General features: G+C 34.6%; 2 protein-coding genes across 2 annotated transcripts; both read right to left on the bottom strand.

Moving 5' to 3' along the window:
• Positions 1-17,720: 17,720 nt before the first annotated feature.
• Positions 17,721-18,356, bottom strand: LOC145105626 (uncharacterized). The gene has a single exon (XM_079042717.1). The coding sequence runs from the start codon at positions 18,354-18,356 to the stop codon at positions 17,721-17,723; it is 636 nt and encodes a 211-aa protein (XP_078898843.1).
• A 2,276-nt stretch (positions 18,357-20,632) lies between these two features.
• On the bottom strand, positions 20,633-21,022 carry LOC145105625 (uncharacterized). Its single transcript, XM_079042716.1, has one exon. It carries the CDS (start codon positions 21,020-21,022, stop codon positions 20,633-20,635), a length of 390 nt encoding a protein of 129 aa, XP_078898842.1.
• Positions 21,023-23,024: the final 2,002 nt, after the last annotated feature.

Below are 23,024 nucleotides of genomic sequence, written 5' to 3'. Positions count from 1 at the left end.
AAGTCATCCAAAATCTCAAAAGTAGTTTTCCTGAAGAACAAGCTACAGGTAATTAAGAAATCACAAAAAAAATAACGTTATAATTTTGGGTTGTTTTGCCGTTTAACCACTAATGTCCAATGAAACCGTAAAATTTTTAGATATTTTTCCAAGTTAGCCATTTTAACCTGTTATATCATGTTATTCTTTTTTCAATAGACTTTTAGTTAAATTAGAGGTTTGATAGAATAATGTGACAATAGTTTCCTATAACAAATGTTGGTCTATTTTTTTCTAGGGGCTATTTATATATGAACAACATAGTGATTCTGAGTTGGCCAAAATCAAAGATCGGTAAGATTCTTAAATCACTAAGTCCTTTACCTGATATGGAATTTGAAAAAAACGGTCCGCTTTACATAATTGGTCCCTCCCTACTATGGATTTTACAGAAATGGTCCCCTTTACTTGCTCGATATGGCAAAATCACTAAAATGGTAATTTTGACCAAAATGACCAACTTAGTCATTTTGACCAAAATGGTCAAATTTGTCATCAACAAAAGTAACATAATTGGTAAAAATGATTTCTTTTTTACATGTTATTATGCCATTTTTAAATTGACCAAAAAATATTATTTTAATTATCTTTTATGTGCTTGAACTTAGCAAAATGACCAAAAAGTCAATATTTGAATTAAAGGGTTAGCATGACCAAAATAGTTAGAATGCTTTCTTTTTTTTACAATTATCTTTCTATAAAAGTTGAATCTTCTTATTCTTTATCATTTATGTCTGTATTTTTCTTATCAAAGCATCATACTTAAAGTACAATGCCATAAATAGGTATACTTTCAAAATAAGCACCCAACTAATTTTTTTTTCTAATAACTTAGCTCACTTGACTTTTCTTTGTAATGAATTACTACATTTTTAGTCGTCCTTTGTAGGTGCTAAATTGTTGGGTCTAAATTTGGTTTATACTTTGCTTTTCTAGGAAAATATATTTTTATATAATGTTGTATGTGTTTGCGGTTTGTGTGTACGGCCCATATCTCATATATATAGGGTGAGGAGTGTGAGAAAGTGTAAGGCTGCAAGGCTAGAGAGAAGATGAGCATGTTCTAGAGAGAGAAACTAGAGAGAGGAATAGTGTGTGAGAGAGAATCTTGTGTAAGGAGCATTATTCATATCTTTCAATACATTCAACATTCAAGTTATTCTTCTTCTCCTTCTTCTTTATTAGACCTGGCATCATCCGTTTGATTGTGATTCCGCACCATCAAACGAATCTGATTGATACACAAACAGATTGGGCACTTACAAGTAGTATCAGAGCTTGGATTGTATCAATCAATTTTTCCAGATCTGGAGCGTATTTGACCTTATTTTTAAACGATTTTTCCGTTTTTGGATAGATCTCTGAAAATTAGGGGGGTTTGTTCTTTGCATTTTCATAAAAACGAGTTTTTGATTGAGTTTTGGAGCAAAAAGTGTGAAAAACGTCGTTTTTTCTTCGCATCTGTTGAAGGTGTACGGCTGGCTCGGTGTACGGCTCGGAGTGTACGACCTCGGTGTGCGACTCAGCAGCTTCTCACGTGTACGGCTCGACGGTTTACTGTTCTCGGTGTATGGCTAAGCGGCTTCGGACGGTGTTCTCGGCTAAGCGGCTTCGGACGGTGTGCGAGGCTTCAGTCGGAGGTGCTGGTCAGCTCAAGACTTCGCAACATCTTATTAAAAAAAAAGTAAGGGGAATTTGGAGTTGCCAGGAATCGAACTCGCGCTACCCCTTCATCAAACCAATGCCTTACCATTTGAACCAGCTTGCTGGATGGTTTCTTCCTTCCCAATTTAGTTAAAAAGGCTTCTTATTTCGCACCTATTTTCGCAAAATTGACACTTTTAGCCCAAAATTCAAATTTCTTTTGTTTTTAAATTCTATTTTCTTCCAAAAAATTTAGCTTTTAATTTTTAAATTTCTAAATTGACCTTTGACCTTAAAATTTTGACTTTGACTTTCAAGTTTTACCTTTGACTTTAAACTTTGACTTTCTCGTTTAACTTTCAAATTTTCAAATTTAGTTTTTCGGTTTGACTTTTAAGTTTGACTTTTTAAATTTGACTTTTAAGGTTGACTTTCTCGGTTTATAGTCAAAGGGCATTTTTGATAAACATGAGTTCCTCAAACATTCCGGTCAGTGAAAATGTTTGTTCTCAATCTTGTATTAAGACTGTCAAGTTTTTACGGGAACAAATCGACTTGATTAAAAGAGAAAATGAGGATCTAAAATATGAGAGGTATACTATTAGGAAAGAACAAAAACCTTTAAAAGAAAAATTAGAGGCCAAAACTAAGGACTTCAGAAAATTGCAAGAAGATTACAACAACAAGTGTGTAAACTATGATCACATTAAAAGCAAACTTGCTGCTGTAACCAAAGAACTTGACACTTTGAAATTTAAGTGTAGAAAAACAGATGTTAGTTTCAAAAATTATACTGCGTCAAGTAAGACAGTCGAGTCCTTATTTGAAAAACAATTGAGTTTTAAAGATAATCAAACCAAGGGTCTAGGGTATGATAAAGTCCCTACTCCATTTAATCATTCGTATTATGTTAATCCTTTGACCCAGGAAGAGATTGACCGAGAACCATTTATGGTATACGGTAAACCAGCTGCTGAACAGGCAACTGAGGGTGTTGAGATGAAAGATACTAATGATTCTACTTCCTGTGCAGGTAAAGCAGTAGAGGATGAGAACAAGGAGAAAACTACTGAACAAACAAACGATCCCTTGAACTCTGAATATGTTGCTTCTAACTCAGCTACTCCTAACAAACCTGCGGTTGAGAAATACATGTCACCAATTCCAATGAAACAGAGTGCCTGTTGTAAGTGTGCATGTGGGAACAACCAGCGACAAGGCAAAGACACGCCACCAGGGGCAGAAAGAAACAACTCCTACGTGAAGAAGCAGACTTTCTTTCACCGTGGAACACTTGGACACATTGCCATAAATTGTCCTAATCGCGCATACGTTCCCTACTATGCACAAGGTTGGCAGCACGCGCCAAGAGGGATATTTTCCAAAAGAAATCCCTCAAGGTCACGTTCAGACAATGGCGACTGGAATGTCACGAAGAGCAAGATTTCAACTCCCAAGGCCAAGAAATCAACTCCCAAGGGCATGAAGGGAATGCCGGCCCAAAAGCCAATTTCAAGAAATGCTCCAACGAAACCAAAACCGGCTAGGTCAAAGTCATCTCGACAGCAGACCTCAAGTTCAAAAGCAAGTACTGAGGCACCCATTGGATCGAAAAAGAAATGGGTTAAACCCAACTACAAATGGGTACCAAAGGTTCACTCTCCCAAATCTCCTAATGCTTCTAACGTTTCTTCATCTTCTGTTTGTGATAAGCAGGATATGTCTTGGGAGAGAGTACCGTGCATAGATGACAAAGGTCAACCCAGTTTCAAAATGGACTGGGTTCCAAAGACCAACTAATCCCGCTCTGTGTCGGAGCAGCTATGGAGGCATATCATCAGACTTCGGTTTGTTGGTAGTGGCTGTTCCATGCACATGATATGATGCATCTCTCAACTGTATAACACTCAGAACTTTGTTTGAGAGTATGTGTCCTTTGCGGGAAAGGAAGAAATGAGAGGATCACACATGGGGTTTATGCTGAATGACATGAAGAATTTTCGGATCTGTTCTGAGATTACGCGTGCTGTTCTCAAACCTTCTGGATGCAAATTCAATCGGTGACTTACGGTTTGAGTTTTCTTCTCTATACTCCTGAGTTTTTTTTCTTAAGCTGATTCGCTTCAAAGAAAAATTTTTGTTTTAGGATGGTTTAAATTTGCGCATTTACTTTCGTTTCTCTCCTATGCACAAATTTAGGGGGAGAAATAAAAACAAAACAAAAATTTTAAAATTTTAAAAAAATCCAAAATCCAAAAACATTAGAAAATAAAAAAATAAAAAATATGTTGCTGATAGTTTTTGTTTGTAGGTGATGTGTGGGGAAGTGATATATTAAAGTGATAATGGGCAGCCTAAACATGTGTAAAGGACTGAATCGGAATTGTCTAGGCTCTGTGTTCGATGCACTGGTAGGCACGAAAGATTTAAAATGGACTTGACTAGGCATAAATGAACTTAAGGAATCTAGAGACTTGAAAAATCTTGACCTAGATAGATCCATTTAGCCTGACAATACGACTCTCGGATAGGTTGAGCAGGGAGATATACATGATAATCCACCGGTCACATTAATGTAATCCGTATTTAGAACTGTGGTTTAACTCTTCCTCGATGTACGGACTCTGTCCTTAATTCTGGTATTGATGGGGCGACTGGGGAATTCCGATAAAGTAGGTCTGTAGAAAGTTATTTTCTTTCTTTCTTACTGTTAGTCATATGTTGCCTCCTTTGTGTGATCGAAAGATTCGACCTGGACTGCAACATATGCAACTCTATCTCTCTGCATCTTCTTCTATATGCTATTCTTCCTACCTATTAGCCATATGATGTCACCTTTGCGTGATTAACAATCCGACCTGGTACACAACATATGCACCTTTCTACTTCTCAACCTTTCTAAATTTGGTTAGTCATATGTTAACCCCTCTGCATGATCGGAAGATCCGACCTGGGTGTACAACATATGCATTCTAAATCTGACTTCTCTTATAATAATTGTCTGCTCACCTAAAGTAAGGAGTACTTTGGAAGTTCCTGATTATTTGGGTATGTCAGGAAGCGGGAAACATGTTCTAGTACATTTAAAATTGAATAATCACTAGGTTGTCTGTAGATCTCGCTACTCAATTTAGGTGGACAACAATATCTTTAGTCGTCGTCAGTTGAATGGTCCTTTAGGAATATTATCTAGGAACATAGGATCACATTGTCTTGTCACTAGTAGTATGTCCTAATTTTGTCACAATCTCTCGTGTTTAAGTGGACCACAATACCGGCGATTGACCAGATCTATTCATGAAGGGAGAGGTACTGATAAATGGATAAAGACTGTCTAAAAACTTTGATCCCAAATCACTCTTAAAGTTAGCTATTATTTTTGTTTTTGTTAAATTTGTTCATAGTTTTCTTCTAATTTAAATATTAGGGGAGAATTAAAAATTTTAAAAACCAAAAAAAAATCAGAAAATTAAAAATCCAAAAATAGTGTTATTTCTGTTTTATTTCGTTTTCAGAAAATATGAAAAATCCAAAAAATATTGTGTGCTAAGTTTTATTTTAGTTTTGTTTCTATTTTTAGCTTTGTTTGGCTTGAAAAGTGATTTCAGATGTAGATGAGACTCGTGGAGACTGTATCAAGAATTTCTGAGCCAAGACTTCATCCGTGAGTGTCGAAGAATTTTCATTCGAAGGAGCAAGAAATGAAGATTATTCTTTCAACTTTCAATCTTTCAACCCCAGAAGCAAGGTCAAGCTGTAATTGAAGATTATGTGACAGATTGCATTGAAGCCTCCTCAATCAACTTGTTGCTATCTTGTACCTGCTGAAGTGATCCATAAGATTAGATTTCTCTATTCTTCTCTCTGAAGATTCTCAAGCTGAAAGCGCTATCTTTCAAGAATCTTTTCAAGAAGCCTCCTCACCCAACGTGCGTTCAAAGCCAAATCCTGAAGAAAAGCCCAACTGCTCAAGATGAAGTCATTCATTGAAGATTCATCAAGTTCATGTTGAAGCTGTTAAGAATTTGAAGATTAATGCTGAAGCCAAGCTCCCAATGAAGATTGACAAGAAAAGCCAGCTACTTTTTAGAGGGAGCTTGTTGGGTCAATTAGAAAAGAAAGCTATAAACCAAAGGTGGAGATTGTTGGGTCTAAATTTGGTTTATACTTTGCTTTTCTAGGAAAATATATTTTTATGTAATGTTGTATGTGTTTGCGGTTTGTGTATACGGTCGTACACCCGTGTACGACCCATATCTCATATATATATAGGGTGAGGAGTGTGAGAAAGTGTAAGGATGCAAGGCTAGAGAGAAGAGGAGCATGTTTTAGAGAGAGAAACTAGAGAGAGGAATAGTGTTTGTGAGAGAATCTTGTGTAAGACGATCATTCATATCTTTCAATACATTCAAGATTCAAGCTATTCTTCTTCTCCTTCTTCTTCATTAGATCTGACATCATCCGTTTGATTGGGATTCCGCACCATCAAACGGATCTGATTGATACACAAGCAGATTGGGGACTTACATAAATGCACTAAATACCAATGTACTTTGAATTTACATATGTTTTTTTTTCTATTTTTTTGTAGTTTTTGTTGATTTCTTTACCAAAAACCAAAGTACATTGCCATTTGGTGCATTTCCCATTTTTAGGTGTCATATGCAATAAATAGCAATGCACTTTGAAATGTGTTACATGCACTAAATAACAATGTACTTTGAATTTACGCCTTTTTTTTATTTTTTTTATTGATTTTTTTTTATCAAAAACTAAAGTATATTGTCTTTTGATACATTTTTCCATTTTAAGGTGTTAAATTCACCAAAAAACAATTAGTTGAATAGTGAAACCGTTTAGATTTTAAAGGTGAAACAAAGGATAATGAAGTAAAACAAAGACCAATAATGTGCTCCAACCGCTCATGGAAGTCAATGGAGATGGAAATACAGTCATTACTTGTGAAGTTATTACTTGTGAATGATTCCATGAGCAGTTGAATTTGTTTAATACTTTTCCCTTATGGTAACCACAAACTATATTCAAAGTTAATGTTGACTAAATTTCTTATAAATTCACATTTCGTCCCTATACATTTAGTTACATGTCGTATTTACTACACACAACTTAAGAGATGATATTCGTGAGTACAAGGTCAGAAAATGAACATTCAGATCAGATAAATATTTTTGACAAAATATTATTCTTGAAAAGTTTCATCCTAGAAATTTTATGTGCAGTCATCTGGGAGCATGTCTCCAAGAATGTAGTTACTAACGGAACGAGCTGCTATCTATGGAAGCATATCACTAGTTTTTTTTATAGCATACTACAATATATTTGACTATTATGCGTTTGTAAACGAGAGAATTGCAGAGAATACCAACATACTTTACTGAAAAGCGACACCTTTCAACCCACGCAACACGGGGGAACGCTTCTAGTTATTATTATTATTATTATTATTATTATTATTATTATTATTGTGTTTGTGTGTACGCATGTGTATGTATGTGTATGTGTGTCTGTGTATTAATAAAGATAATAATAATAATAATAATAATAATAAGATTTACAATATAGTATTAATAATATTAATTATAATTATCACCTTTCTTTTTTAACGAAAAAATTTCTAAACTTGTCATTTGTCATTTTTTTATAACTTTTAAATTTTTATTATCTAAAAATAATACATGTTTTTTTTATGATTTTTAATTTAAATTTAAATCTTATTCTAAGTCATTTAAAATTAACATTATTAGTAGATATTTTAAAATTCAAAATATTTAGTAATCAATCAGGTGAAATAATAAATTATAAAAAATCCCGCATTTCACTTATTTTGTTACAATTCTTATCTATGTTATTTTAATTTATTAACCGTGTATTAAACGGGCTATAACCTAATAATAATAATAATAATAATAATAATAATAATAATAATAATAATAATAATGAAAGTAACCAAGATTAAGTAAAATAATCCGATAAACAGTACCTGGTTAGGTTTTATAAGGGTTTCATTTTTAATCTATGTATATAATCAAAATTAAAAGTAAAATTTAAATTTATTGAACTGCTATGGATTCTGATGGTCCCAACTCCCAAAGCCCATTTGAGCGGGCTTTTAGCCTTTGACACTTTCCCTCTAGAATCGTGGTGAGAAATTCTAATTTCTCCTCCCTCTGCCTAGGGGGGGGGGGTGTTTGGATAAATTAGATTATTGGTTATTAGCTTATTGCTTATTACTTATTTGTGGTGGGAATAAGCAATAAGCAATAAGCAATAAGCAAGGGGGAGATGCTTATTAAAATCAGCTTATTTAGCTTATCCCTACCACAATAAGCTGATTTTTAAGGATTCCTATCCAAACACTTAAACTTAGCTTATTGTGGTGGAATAAGCAATAAGCAATAAGCATCCTCTTTTTTCCCTATCCAAACACCCCCTAGGTTTCCCTTTTCTTCTAGCCCAACACTATTCTCCTCCTTACCACGACCACTCGAGCACCACCTTCATGAGAAACAATCACTTCATACATCAACTGATTTCCATGAATTAGTGTTTGCGAAACCCTAATCAGCGCTTAGTGTATATGAGCATCATTTGCACATCCTCCTCCATATGCCTCTATCGACGACCTTGAAAATTAACATCAAAATCGGCGGTTCTAACTTCTAAGGTATTAATTTCTCACCTCTTCATCTATAATTTATTATTTACTTCTTTAATTAATTTTGATCTTGCTGCTATTCAGATGACCACTACAACTCATAATGTTGTTTCAAGGAATTCTACAGTTGCTTTCATATATTTCCCTCACCTTAAGGTATCGTCATTAGTTCATCTCGTTTTCTATATTGTCAAGGCTTTCAAAGGAGAATAAAATCATGGTTTTTCACATGAATGAAGAGGAATATTCTTTCAAGTGGTGGATCTTGACACGATATAAGAACATCCGATTGATTCCATGGCTACAATGTATCTATGATTTTCCTTTCATTTATGGTTCTATCTCTTTCTTCTTATATCAATCCATGCATGCTCCTTCTACTACCCAGGTGTCTCTCCACAGTATTTTTATATGGAAAGTCACCATTTCTCATACATATAAATCTCGATGTTTTTATATTGAGGTAGTTTATACGTGGATATGTGTTTATTCATTTTAGGCGTTCCATTTTTATACTTATTTGAGTTTATTGCAGCTAATGATTGCAATTGGTTCTTGTGGTTTTTTTTTCATTAGGGTTTTCATTAATCAGATCTCTTATTTCGAGTAAATAATTTTAGTTATTGAAGAATGTGATATATATATATATATATATATATATATATATATATATATATATATATATATATATATATGTATGTATAGGAGCTCATAGCTTGCATTGTGTTATTGTAGACACTCACAAGTGTAAATCACTTTGATCATCTCAATTACTTGTGTTTGATTACATGTAATCCTTTTATATGTTAGCATACTGGCAAATCAATGTTTTTACAATGCATTTTGTTTTTGATCTTAGTTAACATGCGTTGGCTCATTTATGTATTGAAATTAGTTTAGGATAGAACGAACAAGAAGAGATTTGATATGATCAGTTAATTCTTCTCCAACATGTATGAAATTTTCTTTACACTATATAGAATATACATCACCCATGCCAAGTTGATCACACACGTTATTAGAGTCATGGGAACATCTTTACACATGAGACTGTTGGGTTATATCTTTTCACACATTTAATTTTTTTGTTGAATAACTCATGGACATACTCCTATAGAACATCATATTTCTTCGTGTAACTTTCAACACCAAATGGAACATGAGTTTTTTCTTTCTCGTCATGTATTTTTGTAACAAAATTATCTCTTCAAAACTAGCAAGACGTTAGATTTGCTCATGTAAGTGGACATCTATTTTTATGAATTTTGATATAAATTAAGTACAAGAAATATCCGGTAGAAAGTAGGATATGACAATTGAAATGCTTTGTATTTGTCTGAATTGTATTTGTTTATAATTAAGTTACTTTTATGAAATAAACTGAGTACATTCAAAGTACAATGTTATAACCAACAACATTTATTGTAATATTTATTGGTAGTGTAAAACGATGGATCATGAAGAATACAAATGTATAACCGGTTCTCCATTTCTATAATAAATTGGGTTCTGATTTTGTATAGACGCTGAGAAAACAAATTAAGAATATGCAAGTCACATGCCCTGATAAAGATATTTAAGGAAAGCATCCAGTAAATAGAGTATATCGTATTAACAGCCGTGGTGACAAGTTTACTAGTGCATGCACATTCTTTTTCTTGATAGAAAATATGTTTGTGTATATAATAATGTGAAGTTATGATCAGTTGTTATAATTATAGAAAAAAAAATGTGCACTTCACAAGTGAAGTTTGAATAATCAATCTTACATAAGAATTTAAGATAGTGGAATAATTTATTATAGCGACTGTATTACAACAAATAAATAAATAAAATCAGGTAATCGGGTATACCTGAAAAAAAATGTGCACTTCACATGTGGTTTAGAAACTTTGTTGAAAGTATATTGTCAAAATGGTTGTGAGATGATTAATTTCAAAGGGGTTTGACAACCTAAGCAATGGTTCTTAAAAATAGGTTTGTCCATGAAAAAAATGAATCTATTTGTTGTAATAATTAAAATTTAAGATGAACAATATGTTTTAGGATTTAGAGAATGTATAGAAACAACTTTTGTTTAGGATTTAAAAGTTATTAGGAGGATATAAACAACATTTGGTCACTTTGTTTAGGAGATATAAATAACATTAGATAATTTCCAAAGGCTTAAGAGTTTAAATTTTTCTTATTCATGATGGCTTTCACCCTTTGCAAGCTGTTTAATGCAATAAAAAATGTAAATGTTTGCTTCAAAGAATCTTTTGTCTATATCCTTAGGATTTAAAAGTGTTTGGAAAGAAACAAAAAGTTTAAGAATTTTTTTTCTTTTTTTTTCCTGTGTGCAGGGGCGTAATATGGTGTGCAGGGGCGTAATATGGATTGAACTTCCTCTTTACAAATGCTTTCGCTTTTCAAGAAAGTACAAGTTCAAAAGACATCATGTATGTTTGGTAGTCTTGGAATGAAATATGTTTTTATTTTTGAGCTAGTTAAATGAAAGATATACAAGCTTATTATAACACCCTACTTTCATTTTGTCTTACTCATAGTGTTATACTTTCAAAAAAAATTCAAATTATGGCTATAATAAACAAATAAATGAAAGTACATTGTTATATTTGTATTTTTTTGTGATCATTGATTATGGTGTGCTAAAACAGGAACAATTGACGCCCTTTGATTCAAAACTCAAATTGAAGAGCACTTGTCCGCCTTTATCGATTCAACTTACCTGCTAATTTGCCAAGTAATCCATCAAATGGTTCTCAATTTTATTTTGTAAGCACTTATTTAAATATTTGTAGTTGACACTTTAATGTGTATTATTAGACAATGTTCATTAGTAATATGTATTTGTATTTGATACTTTTTTAGGTTTATTAGTTTTATTATAATGTTATTTGTTTTATAGTTGAATTTCAATATTATTATAAGTTTAATGTAATGAGTTTTTTCAATATTTTGGACAGAAAAAACCGGATATTTTTATAGTTTTTTACTATTTTTTTTTAAAATAAAAAGTAATTAGCTACGGATTACCTACAGAAAATCCGTAGCTATTTACTTCCGTAGCTATCCACTTCCGTAGCTATTCCGTAGCTATTTATTTTCGTAGGTATTCCGTAGCTATTTAGTTCCGTAACTATTCTCTAGGAAATCCGTAGCTATTTATTTCCGTAGCTATTCCGTAGCTATGATAGCTACGGAAAATTCCGTAGCTATTTCGTAGTTATTCCGTAGCTAATCCGTAGCTATAATTTAGCCACGGGCCATTATGCTACAACCATTTTTCCGTAGCAATTCCGTAGCTATTTGGTTATAGCTACGGAATAGCTACGGATTGTGTTGTAGCTATTGCACCAGTTTTCTACTAGTGTAATTAAATATCCGGTTAACCGAATTCCAAATTTTCAAATCCGATACCTGATCTACCCGACCTAATCTACTAGAATTCAGAACGGGTCGGGCGGATAGTTCGGGTTTTGGTTATTTTCCACAGCCCTAACGTAAACTAATAACTGATGTAAGTTTAAACAAATGGAAGATAATACAAAACTGGGACACCAATAGTCCAATATCACTAATTTCATTTATTAGACAAAACTCATGAATTGCTTATATTTTGTATACCCAAATAGTAAAAGCAAAAACACACATACATTATTCAGCATATTCTTTCAAAGATTTTCCGTAAACTATATTATATATCATTCGTTGCTTAAACATGTATATTATGAACATGACTTTTTGACTTATTTCTATTGATTTTGTAGATCATTACGGCTTTTCTGAAATAGTCACATAGCATGCACAATAGCAATGGGGTGGCGGTGGAGCATCTGTTTGACAGCATAGACATGGTGGATAACGGGGGTCTTGAAATAATTCTGCATTAAAAAACGAGTTAAATTAATTAACAAGTTAACATGGTTTTTCATCAAACTGAAAATAATAGTCATCGAATTAAAACTTTAAGCAAATGAGTTATTAGTTTTACAAATCACAAGAAGCATCACTTTATAAGGCAAGATTTGAACTGTTAAAATATAAAAGAGAGTGAGGTATGTACGGCGTGAAGTTAACATAGCCGCGTCAGATTGTGGATGCATGGGGTGTGCTAACAGAATGATGAATATGAAGATGAGAGCGACCATGCTGGATCCAAGTGATTTACTCGTCATGTCGCTTTGGATGAAAATAAATTTTGTAATTTGTGGATGGAATGTGAATAATGGAAGTGTCGGGTTAAATGATTTATATAGAAGAGTTTCACTTTGAGAAAGTCATTGGTCAAAACATTACCGGCTTAATTATATGGGTTGAGACTTCAGACACAGTTGACTTCGTTGGTCAACACTTTGACTCAAAGGATGGACAAAACCATGAGTTGAAAACTTGAACATGTAAGTTGCATGTTGCAACTTCTTTTCCACGTTAAATATTATTGCATGTAGAAATATATAACAATTTAAAAACCAAAAATTAAACTATAATATTATATATTTTTTAAATAATACATTTTGTCTATTTTTTTCATAACTTTTTTTTTTCAAAACAAGTATATTTAGTTTGTTATTGAAATACAATTTTGTAAAACCCGATCTAATGTATCAATCGAAGTCACTAGAATTGGTCCGGAATCCCAATCTAATGATTAATGCAAAACAATTATAATGAATTAAGAACACAATATCGAATCTTCAATGCATAATATATTGATCAATAGTCTAGTACATAAGATCTCTTTGTTTCTCGGTTCTCTCTATCTTTCTTAAACTCGAAATCAGCTAAAAGAATGACCAACACTTTACACGGCTGAAACAATACTATATATATACATACACCTAATTACAAAGGCCCAACCCACAACCCAACCGAAAACATTATTGTGCCTACCGAAATCACATGGTGATTTCGGTCCAAACACCACCGAATTCATGGTGTTTTCGGTCGTAGACCGAGAACTCTAAAAACTATGTAAAGTAAAGTATAAACCACAAATTTATGTCCTAACAATCTCCCCCTTGGTTTATAGCTTTCTTTTGTTTTCAATCTTCTCTTTGATCTTGACTTTCAGCTTTTATCTTCAATTTCCTTACGACTTCAAGATGAACATATGAATTTCTACATGAATGACTTCATCTTGAAAAGTTGGACTTCCTTTAAAATATGACTTTGAACGCACATTGGGTATAGATGGTTCTTGTATAGGTTCTTGAAAATCAGCACTTTTAGCTTTGAAATACTTCAGAGATAATTACAGAGAGACCAACTCTTCTGGATCACTTCAACCAGTTCATAAATAGCAACAAATTGATTGAGGAGGATTCAATGCAATTCGACCCATAACTTCAAATACAACTTCACCTGGCTTCTGGGGTTAAAAGGTTGTGTGTTGAAAAATAATCTTTACTTCTTGTTCCTTTAAATGAATATTCTATGTCGATCACAGGTGCATCTTGAAAAGTAACCATGACAAAAAGTCCCTGTGGATCACATTGTCATAAAGACCCTTCTCACCACAGTTGTTCAAGGACCCAGCCTTGGCTCAGATGGAGACTACTTGCAGTATATGTGTGAACACAGAGGAACGCACTGCGATTCGTTGAATATCGGAGAACTATTCATGACTATTTTTGATGCTAGCCCCTGCATATCCTCGATCAAATACCTCAATACAGTTTTTCAAGTTAACAAGTTAACTTCGCCCTTGGCGAGAGGTTCAATGGTTTCTGAATCTCAGCTGGGTGTACCATTCTAGTGCCAGTGAGAGTTAATTAGGAATAACTCACAAAACCATCCTGTGAAAAAAATATCCGAGGACATATTTCCACAGTTTAGCATGACACGAGGTCAAGGCCCTTTGGCGGGACATTCAGCGATAATCGTGCCTTGCGAGGTGCATCACGCTAGTGCCAATAACCGTTAATTCCTTACCTGCGGAGAACATATCCTAGAATACATTTGAGTCTCCGCAGTTTTGCATGACACAAAGAATGTCAAGACCCTGGGCGGGATGTTCAGCGATATCTATTTCCCGGTTGGGTGAATCGCCTTGGTGCCATGACAGTTCTTAGGTAAAGATAACTGACAAGACCAATTTTGACAATCGGTACAGTTTCAACCTTTCAATTCCTTAAATACGACAGTTCTTAAAAGAAACTGCCTAACTGACAGTTTGTACAGTTTCATGCCTTCAATTCCTTATAAGAGTAGTGTGAAGTGTAATTATGTCAATTCCTTTCAAGATCTCTTCTTGCACAGAAAATTTCGACACAGTCTCCTTGAGTCTCTTCTTCTTTTGAATTCGCGTTTTAAGACAAATGAAATTTTTAGATAAAAATAAAAATAAAATAAACTTAGCACATAAAAAAAATAACTACGAAATAAAATAAAATTAAAATACGCTCAAAAGCAATAAAATGTTTTTGGATTTTTTGTTTTTCTAAAAAAGAAATAAAAACAGAAATAAACATATTTTTGGAGTTTTGAATTTTATGATTTTTTTGTTTGGTTTTAATTCCCCCTCCCCCCCCCCCCCCCTTAAATTTGTGCATAGAGGAAAAAGAAAGAAAAATGTGAACAATTTTAAATAAAATACAAAATATACAAAGAAAATTTGTGTCATTCTTTGAATCATTTGAAGAAAACTCACAAGCACATCAAAATGAGCTTTTCCAAAAGGTTTTGTAAACAAATCGGCCACATTATTATGAGTGTGGATTTGTTCCAAATGAACAAGTTTATGCTCAAAACAATCTCGTATAAAATGAACTTTAATATCTATGTGCTTGGTTTTAGAATGTTGAACTGGATTTTTAACAATTTGAATAGCAGCATCATTATCACAGAAGACAGGAGTGTCAAGAAAATTCAAACCATAATCCTGCAGTTGGTATTGCATCCAGATGACCTGAGAGCTGTAATCAGATGCAGTAACGTATTCAACCTCAGCTGTAGAAATGGACACAGTTTGTTGTTTCTTGCACTACCATGAGATCAGTCTGTCTCCCAAGAATTGACATCCAGCACTTGTAGATTTCCTGTCAATGTCACAACCTCCATAGTTGCTGTCAGCAAAAACATAAAGATCAAATTCACGATTTTTAGGATACCAGAGACCCAATTTAGGTCTCCCTTTAAGGTACCTAAAAATTCGTTTGACATCAATTAAATGAGAAAGTTTAGGATTAGCCTGATGGCGCACGCATTGACAAACTGCAAAGAGTATATCTGGCCTGCTAGTGGTCAAATACATCAGAGAGCTAATCATGGATCGATATAAAGTTTGATCAACTGATTCTCCATCCGGATCTTATGTCAGCAATGATCGTTCAACCATGGGAGTATAAGCAATTTTAGCATCCTTGAACCCGAATTTCTCCAAAATATCATCAACATATTTTCCTTGATGCAGTAGAATGCCTGAAGAATCCTGACGCACTTGCAATCCTAGAAACATTGTCATTTCGCCTAAAGAACTCATCTCAAACCTTATCTTTATGTCCTTTCAAAATATTTGCATAGTTCATCATTTGTTGACCCAAAAATGATATCATCCATGTAGATTTGAACAACAATAAGGTCTTTATTCGCTCTTTTGATGAACTGCGTCTGATCAATCGTGCTTCTTGTATACCCATGACTTAATAGATGTTCGGTCAACGTGGCGTACCAAGCTCGAGGGGCTTGATGAAGATCGTAAAGTGCCTTGTCCAGCTTGTACACATGATTTGGAAATTTTGAGTTGACAAAACCTGGTGGTTGATCAACATAGATTTTCTTCTTTACTTCTCCATACAATAAGGAAGTTTTGACATCCATCTGATATACAGTAAAACCCATGTAGGAGGCGTATGCTAAGAAGATACGAATTGCTTCCAGTCGAGCCACGAGAGCATATACCTCTCTGTAATCAAGACCTTCTATTTGCCTGAAACCACGAACAACCAAACGTGCCTTGTTTCACACAATCACCCCGCTATCATCTTGCTTATTGCAAAAAAATCATCTTGTGTCAAGGGACTTCTTTCCTTCAGGAAGTTCTACCAGTTGCCAAATCTTCAGCTTCTCAAATTGATTCAGCTCTTCATGCATTACATCCACCCAACTCGGTTCATTAAGAGCCATCTCAACGTTCTTTGGCTTGATTTGGGATATGAAGCACGAATATAGACATTCGTTATGCTCTAGCTTTTGGTTTTGACTCCATCCAATAGTGAACCTAAAACATTTTCGATGAGATGGTTGCGCTGAACTATTGAAGAAATTTCATGATCCACCACTTGTGAAGAGACTGCAAGATTCGTGATGTTCTCTACCCTGCCTGTGGCTGAATCACTTCTATCCGATGATCGAAATTCATACGAAGTACTTGCCACATACTCATCAGGGATTCTCCCAGGAAAGAGAAAATCCATAAAAGTAGAATCAAAAGTTTCTGCAGAGTCAGAGGTGACATTGTCAGTAGAGGCGACATTTTCTTCCAGAACTGGTGAATCGTCACCATTTTTTAAATATTCAGCAGGTGAGTCATCATCTGCTGGTTGGGGTTCCGGAGTGCCACCATTCAAGTTTGTAGATTCATCCTGCAGTATCAATGGCATGATAGGTTCAGGAATGATCACTTCTTCTTCATCATCCCTACTTGATCCACACGAGTTTAGATGAGAACCTGAAACATTATCAGAAAACACATAAAATGGTTTAAACAATTCAGCATAATCAAATAACTAATCAGGGCCGACTCAAGCATCTGTCTCGTTTTCTTCTAGCAAGCAGACATCAAAGGACTCCACGATCTTCTTGGTAGCTTTATTGTAGACCCGATAAGCAGTGTGTCCAGCATACCCGACGAAATAGCAGTAATCAGCCTTTGAATTGAACTTTGGAGTGGCTACGAGATGAAGAAGAGTGCATGGGCATCCAAAAGTGCGGAAATGAGTAACATATGGTTTGTGACCGTAGAGGATTTCATACGGAGTCTTCATTTGATGTTTGTTGATTAATATCCAGTTCTGAACATAACATGCGGTATTGATAGCCTCAGCCCGGAAGAACACTGGTAATTTTGAGTCACACAACATTGTTCTAGCAGCGTCAATTAGGGTTCTATTCCTTCTCTCAGCAACACCGTTTTGTTGAGGTGTACGAGTAGCACTGTATTGACGTTGTATCCCTTTTTCAGTACAGAAATGCTCCAAAATAGCATTCTTGAATTCTGTCCCATTGTTACACCAGATACCTTTCACCTTCTCATTGGTCTGATTCTCAATCAGGACCATGAACCTCTTGATCAGCTCTGCTGTCTCACTCTTATTCTTCAGAAAGAATACCCAGGTAAAACTTGAGTAATCATCTATTATAACCAGACACTACGAGCTTTTGTTGATGATAAGAACATTGACTGGTCCAAAGAGATCCATATGAAGCAATTGAAGAGTGTGTCGATTGAGTTGACTAGTTTTGGCTTGTGCGGTTTTCGATGATGCTTTCCCTGTGCACAAGCCATACACTTCTCGAAGGTGTCAAAATCTTTTATAGGGAATCCTTGAACAAGATCATTTTTGGCAAGACGATTTACATTCTTTGCATTTGCGTGTCCGAGGCGACGATGCCAGAGTATAGCATTCTGTTCAGAAGTCTTTGAGAACATGCAAGTAACGTTCTCTGACATGTTGTGATTCATGTCAATGATATAGGAGTTGTTTTGACGTTCTGATCTCACCAAGATACATTCTTCTGGTATAACGATTCCAGGATTTAGAATTAAGCACTTATTCTTGGTGAAATGAGTTGAGAAGTCTCTATCACAGATTTGAGAGACACTCAACAAACTATGTTTCAATTCAGGAACGAAGTTGACATTCTGAAAATTCAACACACCATTTGTAACGGTCCCCATTTGAGTGATTTTTCCCTTTTCTCCTCCCGCAAAGTAGACATAACCACCATTAATATTTTGAATGTCATGCAGTTGAGATATGTTTCCTGTCATGTGCCTGGAACAACAACTATCAACATACCAAGGTCTGATGATATTCCTCCATAGTTGTTCCTGCACACGTTGCGGGATTAATTACTTGTGGGAACCCAGTCCATCTTGAAACTGGGTTGACCATTACTATCAACTCGAGATACTCTTTCCCATACCATATCTTGTTTATCAAATAGTGATTTCAAAGAATCTGAAGACCTTTTTGGACCAATTGATGATTTGGAAGAAAGGACTTTGGGTACCCATTGGTAATTTGGTTTGTGTACTTTCTTGTTGGACTGAATGGGACCTTTTTCATTTTACTTTGGGGTGGGACTACCTTTCAATTTAGGCTTGTATTGTAAGTGTGAGCTAGAGGACGACCCTTGAGATAACTTTGACCACACATGATTTGCTTTAGTTGAGCCATCTCTTGAGTTATCTTTTGTTTTGTCCTTGAAGGCCTGATTCTTGGCCTTGTCATCATTCCAGTTGTTATTACGGGGACATGGCCTCGAAGGATTTCTTTTGGAAGATCTCCCCCTTGGCACGTTTGTCCATCCGAATTCAGAGAAGGGAGCATGTGAATGATGCGGACAGTTTCAAGCAATGTGACCTGGAGTCCCACAATTAAAACAAGTCTGACTTTTCAAGAAAGTGTTATTGGAGTTTGGTCCTGGCCCAAAAGAGTCTTATTTCAAAGAATTTCCATATGCACATTTACATTTATCATACTTTTCACAAATTTATGTGGCTTAAATTTTTCAAAAACATGACTATTTGAATTTGAATCAAAAGCAACATCACCCCAATTTTTAAAAGAATCCAAAAGAGCAATTTTAATATCTTTGTTCACACAATTATTTGAAACAGAAGAAAAAGAAATGTTAGTATTTGAAAGGTTTTCAACAGAACTAGCATTATTAATATCTTCCTTGTCCTCATCTTCCACTAATACTTGATCTGCGCATGTGGTAGAGACGTCAGTATCGTTCACCTCAACACTTTTAGTGGGGCCAGATTGTTTAGTCTTAACTGAATTTGATACAAGGGGCTGGCCATATTGAGCAGGTTTTTTTATTTCTATAGTCTCAGAGGCAGAAAAATAATTATCATTAAAAGGAGGTGTAACACTATGATACCCTAAGCCATTTTTCTGGTTATCTTTCCATTTCAATTGTTTTTCTATCATAGATTCAACTATCTCACTTGACATATCAAATTTCTTAAAGTTAAATTCAACATCTTTAAACTTAGCTTTGAACGCATCAAGTTCGACAGTTAATTTGGCAATTTCCTCTTTAGCATAACGATGGTGAACACATTTGGTGCTATATTCCTCCCTAATCCTAATTAAATCTTTATTTTGAGCATCTAGTTTTTCTTTAAGAGGCTTGTTTACTTTCTTAATTTCATAGATTTCATTTTTAAGATCGAAAACTTCTTTAACTAATAACTCATTTTTCTCACGATATTTATTAACTTTATCTACGCAAGATTTAGAGCATGAAACTTCACTAACCTCTTTGGTGGTAGGAGCGGTGGAGACCATGAAAGCGAACTGCAACTCCATCATTTTGTCCTCAGCCAAATCTGCATCCTCACCATCTTGAATCTGGGCAAGAGTAGCTCTTCCATTTTCAGTAAGGTTGAGAGCCTGCATCTGATCTTCCCACGAAAATTGTTGTGCCACCATAGCATTCTCATTATTCAGAGGCGTTTCTCTGTTGTTTCCAGCTGGAACCAAAGCCCTCTAAACATTATTCTCCACTCTTGGCTTGGTGCACTCACAGTAAAATGACTTGCATTATGACATTTGTAGCACCTCATCTTACTCTTGTTGAAGCCCACTTTCTTATCCACGTTCACTACCCTATTCTTTCCAGTTCACTGAGTGAACTTCTTCGCTCTAAATACCTCCATAGCAACTTGCCATGATATGTCCATCTCTTCATCATCCTCAGGATGAATTTGATCGAGTTCTCCAATCATAACTGGAGGAACTAATTCACCAGCAACAAAGGCATTGTAGAAGTTCATGAATCCAGCCATCATAGCCATGTTTTCTTCAGCTCCTTTGGCAGCGGCTGGAGTCTGCGAGGTGGATTGGGTGGTGAAACTTGATGCAGAAGAGTTGGGAGATGTCATTGGTAGACCAAAAGATGGAGGAGCATGATGCGGTAATACAGCTGAAAATGCATTGTTAGTGGATGCTCCTAAGCTTGCAGTTGAGTAGGAAGTGACATGATTAATTTCTCTCTGCTTGTCATCCATGTCACGTGCCATGATGATAGCCATCACTTCGGCAAGAGAGAGAGTTTGCTTAGGTCCTTTGTTTTCTTGATCACAGACACATTCATATCCCATTTCTTGGGAAGTGAATTGAGCAGTTTCTTATTTATCTCAGAGCGAGACAACACAATTCCAACAATGCTCATTTCTGTGTTTAGAGTAATAAAACGCTGCAGCTGGGCTTCCAGAGCCTCCCCAAGAACATGATTAAACATGTTGAATCTTTGACGAAGCAAATCTTGTCTGCTTTGCTTCATATCCTCATTCCCTTCATACACCTTAATCAAGGCTTCCCACAAAGCCTTAGCATATTTATACTTTCGGAAACGTTGAGCAATGTCAGGGGACAAAGCCATGGTAAGAATAGCCAAAGCTTTCTCATCATCTTCAATCATGTCGAAATCCTCATTAGTGTATTCCTATGTAGGCTTATCAACCACCGTTTTAGCTTCATCATCCAGAGTGGTTGTGATCTTGACTGGAACTCTTAGGAAGCTTCTCCACACTTTGATATCCTTCATTTTAACATACTTCTCAAATCTGAATTTCCACTCAGGAAATCCATCAGTAATCAGCAGTCGGGGAATTCGAGTTGTTGTCCCCATAACTGAATCAAGATCACTTTGCATTGTTGAAAGAGAGGTGTTGTCTGAGTCCATTGAAAACCAAAAGGTATATGGTTTAACCGGAAACTACTAAGTTTGACCGAAAAATCAAAAGGTCAAGATTGTTGACCAAAAACCCGTTGACCGAAAACGTTGACCGAGATCGTTGACCGAAAACACGATCTAAAATCCTGTCTGACTGAAAACTAGACGATTGACCTAGTTGCTGATCGAGAACTCCAGTAGGCGCCGAAATAAGTTGACCTAGCCGAGAACTTGAACTCTGCCGCCGAAAACGTCCAGACCTGACCGAAAAACTCCCAAAAGCACCAGAAACACGAAATTGGTAATTTTTCAAAACCAATTTTGATCAAAGTTTCCAATTTAGTGACGTACACGAAGAACAACAACAACAATTTTTCGTCAAAAAGAACTCAAAAACACCAAAAACACCAAGAAAAATTCCAAGAAACGTTTAATACTTTTCCAAATCGATTGATAGCAATCCTTGCTCTGATACAAATTGTAAAACCCGGTATAATGTATCAATCGAGATCACTAGAATTGGTGCAGAATCCCAATCTAATGATTAATGACAGTTATAACGAATTAAGAGCATAATATCAAATCTTCAATGCGCACTATATTGATCGATAGTCTAGTACTTAAGATCTCTATGTTTCTCGGTTCTCTCTATCTCTCTTAAACTAGAAATCAGCTAATAGAATGTCCAACACTTTACACGCCTGAAACAATACTATATATATACATAGACCTAATTACAAAGGCGCAACCCAAAACCCAACCGCAAACATTATTGAGCCCACCAAAATCACATGGTGATTTCGGTCCAAACACCACCGAATTCATGGTGTTTTCGGTCGTAGACCGAGAACTATAAAAACTATGTAAAGTAAAGTATAAACTACAAATTTATCTCCTAACAAATTTTAAAAAGAGTGTCAAAATACTATTTTTGGAAATAATTTTTTTTACCTATATCAAAATCTTAAATAAACTAAAGATAGGTAACATTTTGAAAAAAGAACATTAATTAGTTAATTTTTAATTTAAAATTGTTAAATCTCTTATAAAGCTTTTTCATATAGTTTATATTAACATATGCTATATTTCCAAAAATATAAAAGATGATAAAAATTCCATGCATATAGTTATAAAAATTAAAAATAACATACATTTAATTTTTAAAAAGAACTAGTGTGTATTCTTCTTTATGTTGTATATATTATCAGATTATAAAGGTGTGACAATTGGATCGGGTTTGGGTTCGTGGGTCACGAGTTGACGGGTCAAAATACATCAATCCAATTCAACTCATCTATCTTAATAAATAAGAATGATTTTGTTACATGTCTTTCACTCATTCAATTGACCACATATCATTTTCTCATAATTTTGAGATATATTTATTTTTCACTGTCATTTACTTCATTTTTCATTTCAAATATATAACTAATTTAGTTTCCATCAATTAAACTTACCATAATGATTATTAATTTCAAATTTTAAATTGTAAATTTCAATTTCAATTTCAAATAAGTTTACAGTTTAAACCTTTGTGTTTAATATTTTGTTATAATTAACTCGTTTATTAAATGGGTCTGATAACTAAACACATAATTTTTATTTATTTATTTTTTGCATGTTTTTTTTTCTCGTAATAACTTTCGTTTGTTATTTTTAAAAAACGTATTATATTCAAGTTTGTTTAAATTTCGATGTTTTTTTGTGCTTAATTTTTATATTTATACGTATTATTCGGGTCACATAT

Source organism: Lactuca virosa, chromosome 4, assembly GCF_052849685.1.
Source record: "Lactuca virosa cultivar CGN04683 chromosome 4, Lactuca_virosa_CGN04683_v6, whole genome shotgun sequence".
Taxonomy (NCBI): domain Eukaryota; kingdom Viridiplantae; phylum Streptophyta; class Magnoliopsida; order Asterales; family Asteraceae; genus Lactuca; species Lactuca virosa.
The sequence above is the reverse complement of the archived record's forward strand: the minus strand, read 5'-3'. Positions and strand labels throughout refer to the sequence as shown.